The sequence below is a fragment of the Dipodomys spectabilis genome, unplaced genomic scaffold (genome assembly GCF_019054845.1).
Source record: "Dipodomys spectabilis isolate Male_0828 unplaced genomic scaffold, ASM1905484v1 ptg000108l, whole genome shotgun sequence".
Classification (NCBI taxonomy): Eukaryota; Metazoa; Chordata; class Mammalia; order Rodentia; family Heteromyidae; genus Dipodomys; species Dipodomys spectabilis.
In genome coordinates this window covers 9,347,473-9,360,283 of record NW_024870785.1, presented here as the reverse complement: position 1 = coordinate 9,360,283, position 12,811 = coordinate 9,347,473, and the positions used below count along the sequence as shown (strand labels likewise).

At 42.6% G+C, this 12,811-nt stretch overlaps 1 protein-coding gene across 2 annotated transcripts in view; it reads left to right on the top strand.

Moving 5' to 3' along the window:
- The window catches only part of Secisbp2l (SECIS binding protein 2 like), a 47,767-nt gene extending 40,561 nt beyond the window's left edge, over positions 1-7,206 (top strand). For both annotated transcript variants that reach the window (XM_042687515.1, XM_042687513.1), the window contains 2 exons: positions 820-1,039; positions 3,242-7,206. In XM_042687515.1, the coding sequence (XP_042543449.1) occupies positions 820-1,039; positions 3,242-3,924 (903 nt within the window). In that variant the 3' untranslated portion in view covers positions 3,925-7,206. The remainder of the gene's footprint in view (positions 1-819; positions 1,040-3,241) is intronic.
- The last annotated feature ends 5,605 nt before the right edge of the window (positions 7,207-12,811 follow it).

Sequence of the window (12,811 nt, the reverse complement as noted above, 5' to 3'; positions counted from 1 at the left end):
GCAAGGGAAGCGCTCTTCCACTGAGCCACCTTCCCAGCCCCTGGCCTATTCAATTCTTCCAACAGGCAGACACTACAGGCCCCTAAATAATAAGCCTTTTACTTTTCTGTACAAATAGGGCAAAGCATGCCCTATTTCACCCCTCAGATTATACATTTTTCAAATCCCATACCAATGCCATCTTCCTTCATGAATTCTTCAGTGATGCCCAGAAATTAAAGCCATAACACTTTCATTTCTCAAAGCACTTAAAGTGCTATGCTTAGGACTACAGTGCCCTCTTGTCTTCCCTTCAGTTGTATAAAAGATTCCACAAGCCAGGCACCTGTGACTCATGCCTGTAATCCTAGCTACTCAAGGAGGCTGAGATCTGAGGATCATGTGTTGAAGGCAGCCCAGGCAGGAAACTATGAGACTCTTACCTCCTATAAACTCAGAAAAGCCAGAAGTGATGCTGTGGCTCAAGTGGTAGATAACCCTTACCTTGAGCAAAAGTAGCTCAGGGACAACATCCAGGCCCAGAGTTCAAGCCTCAGGATTGGAAAAAAATAAAAAAAAGCAAAGGATTCCACAGAAGCAGGCGTGGGGATCCATCTTGCACCAGACTACAGGAGAGTGCAGTTGTTGAATTGACAGGCTGTATCACATTCAGTGTTAGAATCGAGAAGTGTCCCCAAATCATGTAAGTTACAGTGTATTTTGTAATTTAGATAACATTCGGGTTTTGTCCTGATTGGAAAGTGTATCTAACCTAAAACAGAAGCCTTTATCGCTAAAAATAAGAATAATAACGGACTGATGGAATTGCCGTGTTTCTAGAGCCTGTTTAACAAGTTAGTAGAGCTCACGGAGGAAGCCCGGAGAGCATATAAAGACATGGTTGCAGCCATGGAGCAGGAGCAGGCAGAGGAGGCCCTGAAGAATGTGAAGAAGGCACCACACCACATGGGACACTCCCGCAACCCATCTGCGGCCAGCGCCATTTCCTTCTGCAGTGTGATCTCAGAGCCCATCTCAGAAGTGAATGAGAAGGAATATGGTAAGTGGTCGCAAGTCATTATAAATGACGTTAAAGTGCTTAAATTTACTTGGTAAGTAGCTTTCCACCCTAACTTGTTACCCTTTTTAAGTCGTTTTTGACTTTTTTACTAGCATATATTGATTGATTTTTTTCATTTTTCAGGTTTTGCCCAAAAATTTGACATAAATTTACATTAAATATGTCCCTTAAAAATTAAAATTCTAGCTACTCGGGAGGCTTAGATCTAAGGATCGTGATTCAAAACTGGCCAGGGCAGGCAAGTCAAATAGAAGTGGAGCTGTGGCTTAAGTGGTAGTGCACTAGCTTTGAGCAAAAAAAGCTCAGGGGCAGTGCAGTACCCAGACCCTGAGTTCAAGCCCCAGGACCAGCACAAAAATAAATAATTAAAAATAAAATATTTGTGACTGAGAGTTTCTATGAGAAATTTCTGTGGAATTATCTTTCCAATGTTTCTTCCTTGTTAAGTCTGTGAATTATAATGTTACAAACAGTGCAAATTTGGATGGAGGAGACCTTGTGTTCATGAGGGAAGGAAGTGCATCTAGGAAGAGCCTGTTCTATTCCAAAGTATCTGTAGGAAAGAAAGGATTCTTTTCTGTATAAACCATGTGACCTGATTCAAAGTTTCCCAGATATGCTCTGTATCAATGTATAATCCATGAGTGGTAACCAAGTTGAATACACTCATGTGATTATTCACTACAACTTGATAAGAATGTACCTGGTCATACACTGGTGGCTATTCCTGTAATCTCAGCTACTCAGGAGGCTGAAATCTGAGGATCGAGGTTTAAAGCCAGCCATGGCAGGAATGTCTGTAAGACTCTTATCTGCAGTTAACTACCCAAAGGCCAGAAGCATGCTGTGTCTCAAGTGGTAGAGTGCTAACCCTGAGCCCTAAAGCTCAGGAACAGCACCCAGGGCCTGAGTTCAAGCCCCAGGAGAGAGAGAGAGGGAGAGAGAGAGAGAGAAACACACACACACACACACACGATACACCTATAAAATGCAAATAGTTGTAATTAAATACTTTCATTTTAAAAAATTAGCACAAAAAAAGAGGCAGAACTGAACTATATCTACTGATTCCTGGCATATTGGTGCTTGTCTAGTAGTTTGGTTCTAAACTGATTTTTTCTAGCATAAAAAAGTATTTCAAACTGTCACCAGGGTATTATGTATTATAACCTGTTTTTTTGCCCTGTAAAATTACTGAGTAAGTCCTGTCCCTGCAGGAGAACACAGTCTGTACTTAAAGAGAACCATCAGATACAGGGACAACCAAGCTCCCCTGCAGCCTCTCCATTCCATTTCCCTTGAGGAGACATGGCTAAACAGGTGCACCCATGCACCTGTAAAATCTCACATGCTTACATTTCTGATTTCATTGACAAAGCAATACCAAGAAGCAGTTAATTCAAAACTAAAACAAAAGGATGATGGGGAAAAGAAAAAAAGTTAACCTTGTAAGCCAAGTTATATATATTATAAAACAAATTTCCAGAGATGTTAGAAATTCATAGATGGATTCATTGCTTATACATAAAGGAAAACATCCGACCCAAAATTTAGGTGACATGCTCACCGAATGTGGTACAGACTCATGAAATCAGCACTATTTTGTTGGTTATTTGGCTCTGCCATGTGTGAGTGGTGTGCATGTTTAAGCTCAGTATAGTTCAGTGTGCCTGCCTGGTACCCCCCCCCCCCCCCCCCCCCACGCCAGTACCAGGGCTTGAACTCAAGACCTCATTCTCTGTCTTGGCTTTTCTGCTCGTGGCTGGCACTCTACCACTTGATCAATACCTCCATTTCAACCTTTTTTGATGGTTAATTGGAAATGGGGCTCTCGACTCTTCTGCCCAGGCTGTCTTCAAAGTATAGTTCTCAGATCTCAGTTGCTTGAGTAGCCAGGATCACAGATATGAGCCACCACCAGGCAAAGGCAAATACATCCATTTTCATGAGTGTATAGATGTTATGCATTCGTTTTTGTTGTCTTATTTCTTCACTTGGAGTGCACATTCTTTGAAAATTGATTTTTCCTTTACAACATTTAAACCAGTACTAGAATAAACTAAATCTGAAAATTTTCCAGTCAGTTACTGAGCCAAAATATTTCTGCAGTTTGGCGGCTTTTTAAGTTCCATGATTTGGAAACCGTATACTGGTTGTTAAAAATCTGCTTGCTATTTATAGAGACCAATTGGAGACATATGGTGGAAACTTCAGATGGACTGGAAACATCAGAAACAGAGAGAGAGGTCTCCTGTGAGCATAGCTCTTCTGAAAAACCCAGTAAGCCCTTAGGTGACACAGCTTCTGCTGGCAAGCAGCCACCATTGGTGGCTACAGGCAGCCCTACCTCAGCCACGAACCTGGGGAAGTCTGCCACAGGTGACCGAGAGGAGGGGAGGCCGGACGACCTGGAGTGGGCCTCCCAGCAGAGCACCGAGACTGGGTCTTTGGATGGCAGTTGCCGAGATCTTTTGAATTCCTCCATCACCAGCACCACCAGCACCCTTGTACCCGGCATGCTTGAGGAAGAGGAAGATGAAGAGGAGGAAGAAGAGGAAGATTATACTCACGAACCCATATCAGTAGAAGTCCAACTCAACAGTAGAATTGAGTCATGGGTCTCTGAGACCCAGAGGACGATGGAGACCCTCCAGCTTGGGAAAACCCTTACTGGTTCTGAGGAAGACCACGTAGAGCAGAATGGAGAAGAGGAAGCAGAAGGGCCCGAGGTTTCAGAAGCAGGGATGGATGGTGACACATGGACTCCTGACCTGCAGGCCGGTCCTGAGCAGCCAAAGCCCAGCAACGGCAGCTCCGTGAACAAAGAGCGCTCTGATTCCACACCTCCACCCCAAAACATGTGACTCAGGAAATGGGACCACCGTGCTCTGTCTCCAGCTGGGTGAGGGTGGCAGCTATAACCCTCGATGCTTCATCTCACCATTTTGCTCTGCCCTACAGTTATTCTATGTGTTTAATGCCCAACATTTTTGTTTTTAGCTTTTACCTGTTATAATCTGTAGCTTAGATTTTAATTAGCATCTAAATGTCTAAGAATTGTGTGGGAAGTTCAGATTTGTTTCAATTTACTTTGTTGTGAAAAATGATTAAAGAAAGAAGATCACATTCTAATGGAAATAGTTCTTAAGTAATGATTTAAGGTCATTTTTTAAACTAAAGATCAAGGATCTAAGGATAAAGCAGCTATACCAATGTTTCCTTTGAAACCTGTAACCCCTTCATTCTAATTTGTTGAATCAAGAAATAGTTTAGGCTTTTAAAAAAAAAAAAGAGCTAGAGGTAGGACCAGAAGTCCACGAAGTATATATTATGTTAAAAAAAAATTCATGCAGCTTTTATTTGGTGATCATTGTACTCCGTTAAGGTTGGGATGGGCTAAAACAGAACTTAGGCAAGTGATAGAGCCAGCCACCATGCCAGAGTAGAGCTGCTGGCCTCATTTGTGGGAAGCAATGGAGGTTATCTCTAATAGCGAGCAGTTACCATGATGGAACCCACCGGGTTCTGTCTTGTATTTGCTTCTTACTTACCTCAGGAATGCTCTTGTACATAGTCTTATTTCCATAAAACTAGGCAGGTTTTTGACAGGTGAATAACTATAACTGATTATATGCACTTACATGTAAAACTATCCCGAAACAGTTATTCGGGTATGGTTGGTCTTCCTTGCTTCCAGTTTAGGACCCTCTTAATTTGAGATAGGGATTTGTTTGGATATCCAAACTTACCCTGAGTGTAAACCATTTCATCTTAAAAAACAAACATACAAAAACACCAAACATTTCATACCTGTCCCTGAGCAATTTCCACCCACCGTAGTTGCTGACAGGAAGTCAGGGAAAGGCATTTTGCACAACTTGTAACACATTCTGCCGAGGCTTAGAGGAGAAAGTCTTTAGAAAAAAAGAGAAAATTGTAGTAATTGTGCTGAACCTATTAGATGATATAGAGTATATAGATATATGCAGGAATTAATTTTTTATTCACTGTTATTTATCTCTGCCCTTCTCTAGGAATGTGTGTACTTGCTTGGGAGAAATTAAACATAACGAGCTAAAGTGTTATATTTGCCAGTCAGGCTCCAGTGGGGGAATTGCAAATTACCCATTCTTCCCTCTTCCTTCCACCTCTTCCATCTCCACTGGCCAGTGTTCTCATTCACCATCCTCTTCCCACTGAGAAGCTCCCCTAAGCAGACACAGACAGAGGAGGGAAGAAGTAGTTCCCTGCCCTCCTAGCTATATGTGGCAGGGCTTTGCCTCACAGAGGCAGAAGAGAAGAGTTGGGAATATCCTTTACTGAATTCCCAAGGACTCTGTGCTAGTTTGAGTTTTTTTTTACAGTGCTGGCACTTAACTACTGGAGAGATTAGACTTTTGGTTGATGATGGATGTGAATTGTGAAAGTGTAGGAGCATCACTGTATAGAAAATGTCAAACCTGTCAACTGTCTTAGTGTGCAGAAAGGGGACATGATTGTAGTGTCCTGTCTAAATGATTCTCCAGTATAGACTTAAAGTCACTAATCACCGACACCTAAAACACAGCAGGTAAGGAATGAAGCCTTCAATATCGTAATCATGCATTGATCCCTGGCCGATCTTACTGTCTCTAAACTTGTTTAAGGAAATGATAGAGGTTTTGAACTACTGACAATCCTAGGAGTGATTTGGAAAACTTTTCATACTTTTTAAGGTATTCATTTCCTTTCCTCAGTGTCGGTGATTCACACAACTCTTGATCTTGAGTTAATAGGTTTTCAAAGGTTTCTTATATTTTATATATCTTCTAAACATGAATTGTCATTTTAGATTTTTGACATTTGTATCAAAAGAGAAGCTGAGGAGATCTTAGAACATCAGGAACTTAGTTTTGCTATCAACTTCTGATGTGTTTGATTATGTTTGATAAATGCTCTTCATGTCTAGTACCTCCTCTGGCAGCAGATTCAAGGGACCAGATTCATTGGCCTTTGTTATATGAAATGGTCACTTCTAGAGGACAACCCAAGACTTATTAAAGGAAATGCTCCTATTACACTGAGAGTATCCTTAAGTATATATCGATATGTTTACCATTTGTTTTAGTAAATTTTGGAACTTGCGTATTTTGAACTGCAGGCTGTATGAGAAGTGGGACAGGCTTGGTTAGGTTTGTCTTAGGTCTCTTTTGGTTTGGAAGTGCTTGTGGTTCACTCCTTGGAGACTTAAGAGGAAGGATTCATCAGTGCAGAAAATGAAACCAGTGATGTCTTTCTTAGCATAGAGAAGCTATTTCAATACAGACCAGTATGACCTACAGTGTGGGTTCCATTCCTCCTCAAGTTAGACGTCTGCTTCAGAAAGACAGTTTGCTATGACTTCTCAGAATTAATTTCAGGTTTGACTGGTTGTAAATGATGTAATCTAATTTCTTTTGACTAAACATGGAGAAAAATAACGTGTTACACATAGAAAAGTTTTTACAGGCTTTGACTGGAGGTCATTTTTTGCAGAGATGGTATTTTATATGCTTCCAGTATTTGGAAAAGAGCTAGTCAAGAGGAATTCACATAGTTTCAATATTGATAATTTAATATCTAAATAATGTAGTTGTCTGATTTCTTAATAAGCTGGGGGAGGTGGGAGGGGTGGGAATTATAATGTGCAAATGAATAGCAGTCTCTACATTCATTTCCAACTTAACATAAAACCGCTAATCGTAACACATTGTTACTTTAATATATGTATAAAGAAGTATTACCGTTTGTAAAGCTGTTTGCTTAAACAAATCTTATCATGTAAGTATTTTCTGTACATTGTGCCAACAGATGAGGACACAAATCTGCTAAAAACAAAAACAACTTATCTTCTTTTTGATTTTAAATTTTCTTCTCTGAAATAATTTATTTACAGACACCTCCCTGTCCTTACAACCAGTAACCTCACAGGAATCAGCCAGGCTGTTCGCCTGTGAAATCTGAATTCTTAATCAGTGATAAAGATCGAAACTCTGTTGGCACATCACACCTTAAAAGTATTTGTATTATTTTGTAATTTAATTTCTAAATATACCACACAAATTTATAACTTAATGTTTTAATTGTAATGCTCTAATAAAAACTAGCGAAATTAATACGAGTTACAAACATGAGTGTTTCATCTTATTCTTTTGCTGAATGAAGGGTGATTGTTATATCACGTTTGGTTTGTAACCATCTTTTGCATTATGTAAATACTAGTGGGGATTCTTCTATACTAATAAAATTATTGGAACATAGTCTATCTTTTCAGAATAGATGTTTGAATTGCCCACCATGTAAGACAGAGGGAAAAAGAAAGGTTTAGCTCTTGGTACCCCACAGTGCTCATATAGGTTAGCCAAAGGAAGGAGTTGTTCAGAGGAATCTCCATCTAGGGATGGTGGTGTATTCTCTAGCATAGTCTTGCACATCTTACCAGACCATCCTGGATTGGAAGGCTCTGTAGAGTACTCTTTTCTACTGCATGCTGTGTACTCTGTACTTGATAGTTGTTTCTAGCCACTCAGTCCTCACAACAGCCCCCAAAGGCAGATGCCATTGCTACTTCTCACTTTACAGGTGAGAAAACTTGTGGACACGTCACCTAGCTTGTTCAAGAACCCACAGTAGTAAGTGGCAGACCTGGGATTCATACTTAGTCCCATTACACACCCATGCTTTTAACCAGGGATTGGGGCGGGGTCCTGGGTACAAACTCAACATACGTCTGTCATCTCCAGGTGTCTGCTGCTGCATAGAACTTGAGGTGTGAATGGACTGCCTTCGGGACCGCTCTTGTCAGCTTTGCCTGATTGCTCTCTCCCTATCATAGTCCCAGACAGTATTTGCACCACTCCTGCCTGCCTTTCTTTTCCAGTAGTAGTTTCTCTAGCTGGCCAGAAGAGGGTGTGCATAGCACCTGAAAACCTACTACATAGTAGTAACGTCTGAGTAGAAGGAAGTACCTTAAACTCAAGGCCTTGTCATAAAGGGTGCTTAGTCTCCGTCTCTGCTCTGAACCATGCTCACAGATACCATTTCATTTTTGCAAGACCATTAAACGGTATTTGGACTCCTTTTGTGAGAGCACAGACCTACGATCCCAGCTGCTCAGAGCTGGAGGTAAGAAAATCCAAAGGCCTCAGATCTTGAGCACAGAGAGGCCCAAGGACAGTGACCAGGCCCTCAATTCAAGCCCCAGGACTGGCAAAACAAAACCTTTTGGACTGGGAATGTGGCTTAGTGCTAGAGTGCTTGCCTAGCATGCATGAAGCCCTGAGTTTGATTCCTCAGTACCACATAAACAGAAAAGGCCAGGAGTGGTGCTGTGACTCAAGTGGTAGAGTTCAGGCCTTGAGCACAGAGAATCCAAAGACCCAATAGAGCGAAAACATGAGACCCTACTTGAGAAAACTAAAAGCAAAATGACAGAGGGCGTGGCTTACCTACTTTTTAGAGTGCCTGCCTGGGAAACTTAAAGCCCTAACTGCATGCAGTATTTAAGGAAAGAAATGTTGAGTTGTTACATAGGACATACCTCAACTTTTTCAGCAGTTCCATCAATGTTTTAGTCTTAACCTTCCTACGTTGCTGACACGAAGTATGATAGTTGGTTTACTGTGTAACGAACACAAGTGTCTGGATGGGTTGCAGAGCCAAAGCATGGGCAAGTTATAACTCCCACAGCGCAAAGTTGGGGTTGGGAGATGTTGCTGGGTTCCTGTATTCCTCTCCATCTTGCCATATTGACTGCATTTGCCAGCCCCAGGCAAAGCAAAAGGAGTTGTTTTCTGTAGCAGAAATGGTTAGTAGCTCATCAGGTGGCTTTAGCCTGGAAGCAGAGGTTTGGCACAAGCAAGCATGAAGTGTACGAGCATTGGAGCTTTCAGTCGAGTGTGGAGCTCTTGGACAACCGTAGAGGAGCCAAACAGAATGGAATTGTGGCTTGGTGAGCTATGCCTTATGCTTTTAGAGGTTAGTGTAATACTTTGTTGTCTGGGAGTACTAGGGCTTGAGCTTGGGATCCTGAACCTGCTAGGCAGGCATGCCAGCACTGAGCTAGGCCCCCAGCTCTGCAGTAGTATAGGTTTCTGTGGAAGGAAGGAAAGCTTCATCTCAGAAGGACCAGCCACAGACATGGCCTTGAGTTACCCCAAAGGAACAGGTTCTGACCACAGGTGCTCTAGGATGGGGCTTGGATTTGAGGTAGTGTCAGTCAAGCCTGTGTCTGCCAAGGGAAGGTGACATCAACAAGGTGGCACCTAGTTAGGTGGGCACCTTCTCCAGGTCATTGTTATTTTCCTTTGATAATATCCTTTTGTAAACCCTCAACTTGAGGACAATGAATTTACTGTTAAAAAAAAAAATCTTGCCCAGTACTGCTGGCTCCCATCTGTAATCCCAGTTATTCAGGAGGCTGTGATCTGAGAGCTGCAGTTCAAAGCCAGCACCAGGCAGGAAAGTCTGTGAGACTCTTACCTCCAATGAGCCACCAGAAAAATGGAGGTGGCGCTGTGACTCAAGTGGTAGAGCGCTAGCCTTGAGCAGAAAAGCTTGGGGACAGCGCCCAGGCACTGAGTTCAAACCCCACAACCAAAAAATAAATTTAAAAAAAAGTCTTAATGGTGGTAGGGGTTGAGCCAGGGCCTGGTACTTGTTAAGCAGGTACCCTTTCCCTTGAGCTCTGCCTCCAGCTCTTTGCGTTTAGTTTTTCCTGTAAAGTCTCTGTTTTGCCCTGGCCAGCCTTGGACCATGATCCTCCTATATATGTCTCCATCATAGACTGAATTGCAGATTTGCATTAACATCAGATCCAGCGTATTTGCTGAGGTGTAGGGGGGCTCTCTTTTTCTTTCTTTTTTCTCCCTATTTCTTTTTTACTTAGGCTGGCCTCCCTGTCCACCTCCATAGTAGCTGGGATGGCAGCTTGAGTCACTGTACCTGACCCATGAAATTTAAATAGTTAATTTCATTTGTTATCTGTGGTTTAAAAGAATGAGAAGAAAAAAAATGAGAGCAAAGGTGGAAAATACAGGTTTTTCCATCACTTTGCTCAGGGGCCGTGCTATTTTCTGTACAGTTCTAATTTGGGTATATGGGCTGCTGAAGCATGCATTAACTATTCAATTTTTACTTTTTTTTCCCTCCAATATTGGGGCTACACCTATTTATTTATTTATGGCAGTACTGCAAGGCCTCATGCTTGCTCAGTTTGCTCGTTTGTCTAGTGCTCTACTACTTGAGCAGTGCTTCCAGCCCAGCTTTTTGGTGTAGAGTTTTTTTTTTTTTGGGGGGGGGGTCTGGTCGTGGGGCCTGAACTCTGGGCCTGGGTGCTGTCCCTCAGCTGTTCAGCTCAAGGCTAGCCCTCTACCTCTTGAGCCACAGCGCCACTTCCGGCTTTTGGCTTTTTGCCTTTTGCTTATGTGGTGCTGAGGAATCGAACCCAGGGCCTCAGGCATGCAAGGCAAGCGCTCTACCACTGAGCCACCTTCCCAGCCCCTGGTGTAGAGTTTTTTATACTGGAAATACTGAATCATCATGCATTTGGGTAGCAAGAACACAACTGTTTCCCTAGTGGCTTCCCAAAGTCTGCACTAGTTCACTTTCAGTACACAGACGAAGAAAATTAGTGGTAGGCAGAAATAAAAGCCAGGCTCCATCCCCACCTTCATAAATTCAAGTAATTACTGTCTTTTCAACAGCAAAGAACCACACATTTTTGCCTTTACACAAACTAGAAGCTGTCTCCCTTCACCTTCGCTGGTCTAAACTTCCTGTCCAGCAGAGAAACCTGGGGTCCGCCTATAATTCTTCCATCTGCTCCTTAGCTAGGGCAAGTGCTTTCATCATCACAGAAAGATGGGAAATTGTGTCTGCAACCCACTTAACTTGGTTTCCTTAGCAACAAGGGCACAGTATTTAAAGTGACAGCATCCCTTGTGCAGAATAGAAATTGAATAAGCTTGACCATGATGCCTCCGGTCTGCCCACGTCTGTGTTACTCCTTTGGATACTTCTTTACCTGGCTTTTCATGGTAGCAAACCTCTAAACAGACAACTATTCTCACAAAAGCTCTACACCTGCATAGGGGCCAACCTCACCTCTGCCAGTTACAGTGGCCCTAATCAATCCCCAGTCCATGGAAATACTAAGCTAACTCTCTTTCAGTGCCAGTGTCTGACAACAATTTTTTATATCTGTGTGATTTTTGTAGCAATTTACCTAAATGGCTAGCAATTTCCATCTGAGCAAAGCCATTCACAACAATGAAGCTACTTCAGACATTTAGAAAAAAAATGCATTAAGAAAAGAAAATTTACCCACTGAGAAGATCTAAACTCGGGGCTTCATGTAAGGTACTTTACCAGTTGAGCTACTGCTCCACTTGTGGTTTTTGCTAGTTAATTGGCGATAATGAGTCTTTTCTGCCCAGGCTGGCTTTGAACCCTGATCCTCAGATATCAGTCTCCTGAGTAGGTAGGATTACAGGCATGAGCCACCCGTGTCCTGCAATATATTTGGAAAGTTTTTCACATTAACACTGCTCTTCCTCTAATAGCACCCTGAGTCAAACCAAATCGCTTTTCACACTGTTCTCTATAACACAAGTAATGAAATGAACAAGATTGAAATACTGGAAAACGTACCCAAAGGAAACACGGTACACCAAATGAGTGTGTGCTGTTGTGAAGATGGTATCAGTAGACTTGCTCAGTGCAAGTCTTTCGATTTGTACAAACTTTAAATTTGGGCAAATCACAAGCAAGTGAATCAATAAAACAAGATGTGCCTGTCACTGCTTCAGTGACTTCAGGACTTAGGCACCTTGGGTCCTTCAGTTCTTATCAGCCTTTTTTTAATGGCCTATTAGATAGTGTCATATATGTGGCAATCAAGTTCGTTTGTTTGTTGTCAGTCATGGGGGCTGAACTCTGGGCCTGGGCGCTGTCCCTCAGCTCTTCAGCTCAAGGCTAGCGCCCTACCTACCACTTGAGCCACAGCACCACTTCAGGCTTTTTTCTGCTTATGTGGTGCTGAGGAATTGAACCCAGAGCCTCGTTTATGCGAGACAAGCGCTCTACCACTGAGCCAACTTCCCAGCCTGGCAATCAAGTTCTTTAAATCTTTATGTCTCCATCCAGTTGCCCCAAGAGTTTTTGTTTTGTTTTTTTGTTTGGGGTTGTTGTTGTTGTTTGGAGGGGCGTGGGGCTTAAACTCAAGGCCTGGGCACTGTCCCTGAGCTTTTGTGCTCAAGGACAGCACTCTACCACTTTGAGCCACAGTGCTACTTTGAAGTCGTCGTTATTTTTTTATTGTCCATGGAGCAAGTGTTCGGATATAGACACATGTTTCCTTCATCTTCTAGTGATGGGCATTCATGAAGTCACAGAGCGTTGGGGAGTAAATGAAGCAATCATGAGGTAAGATTGGGTGGTTGTACAGACAAGCCTGAGAGGCATGCCATGGTGGTGGTCAGGCAGTATTTAGGTGAGCCGATGGGAAAGGCCCACCATGAGCTGCACCTGGGTGTCACGTCGCCTTACAGAATAGCATGAAAAGCAGTTTGGTTTGACTCGCTATGCTGTTAGAGGAAGGGCAATGTTGATGTGAAGCAAAACTTTCCAAATACATTGCAGTACACTGGTGGCTCATGCCACAGAATCCTAGCTACTCAGGAGACTGACAGCTGAGGATCAGGATTCAAAGTCAGCCTGGGCTGGAAAGTCTAT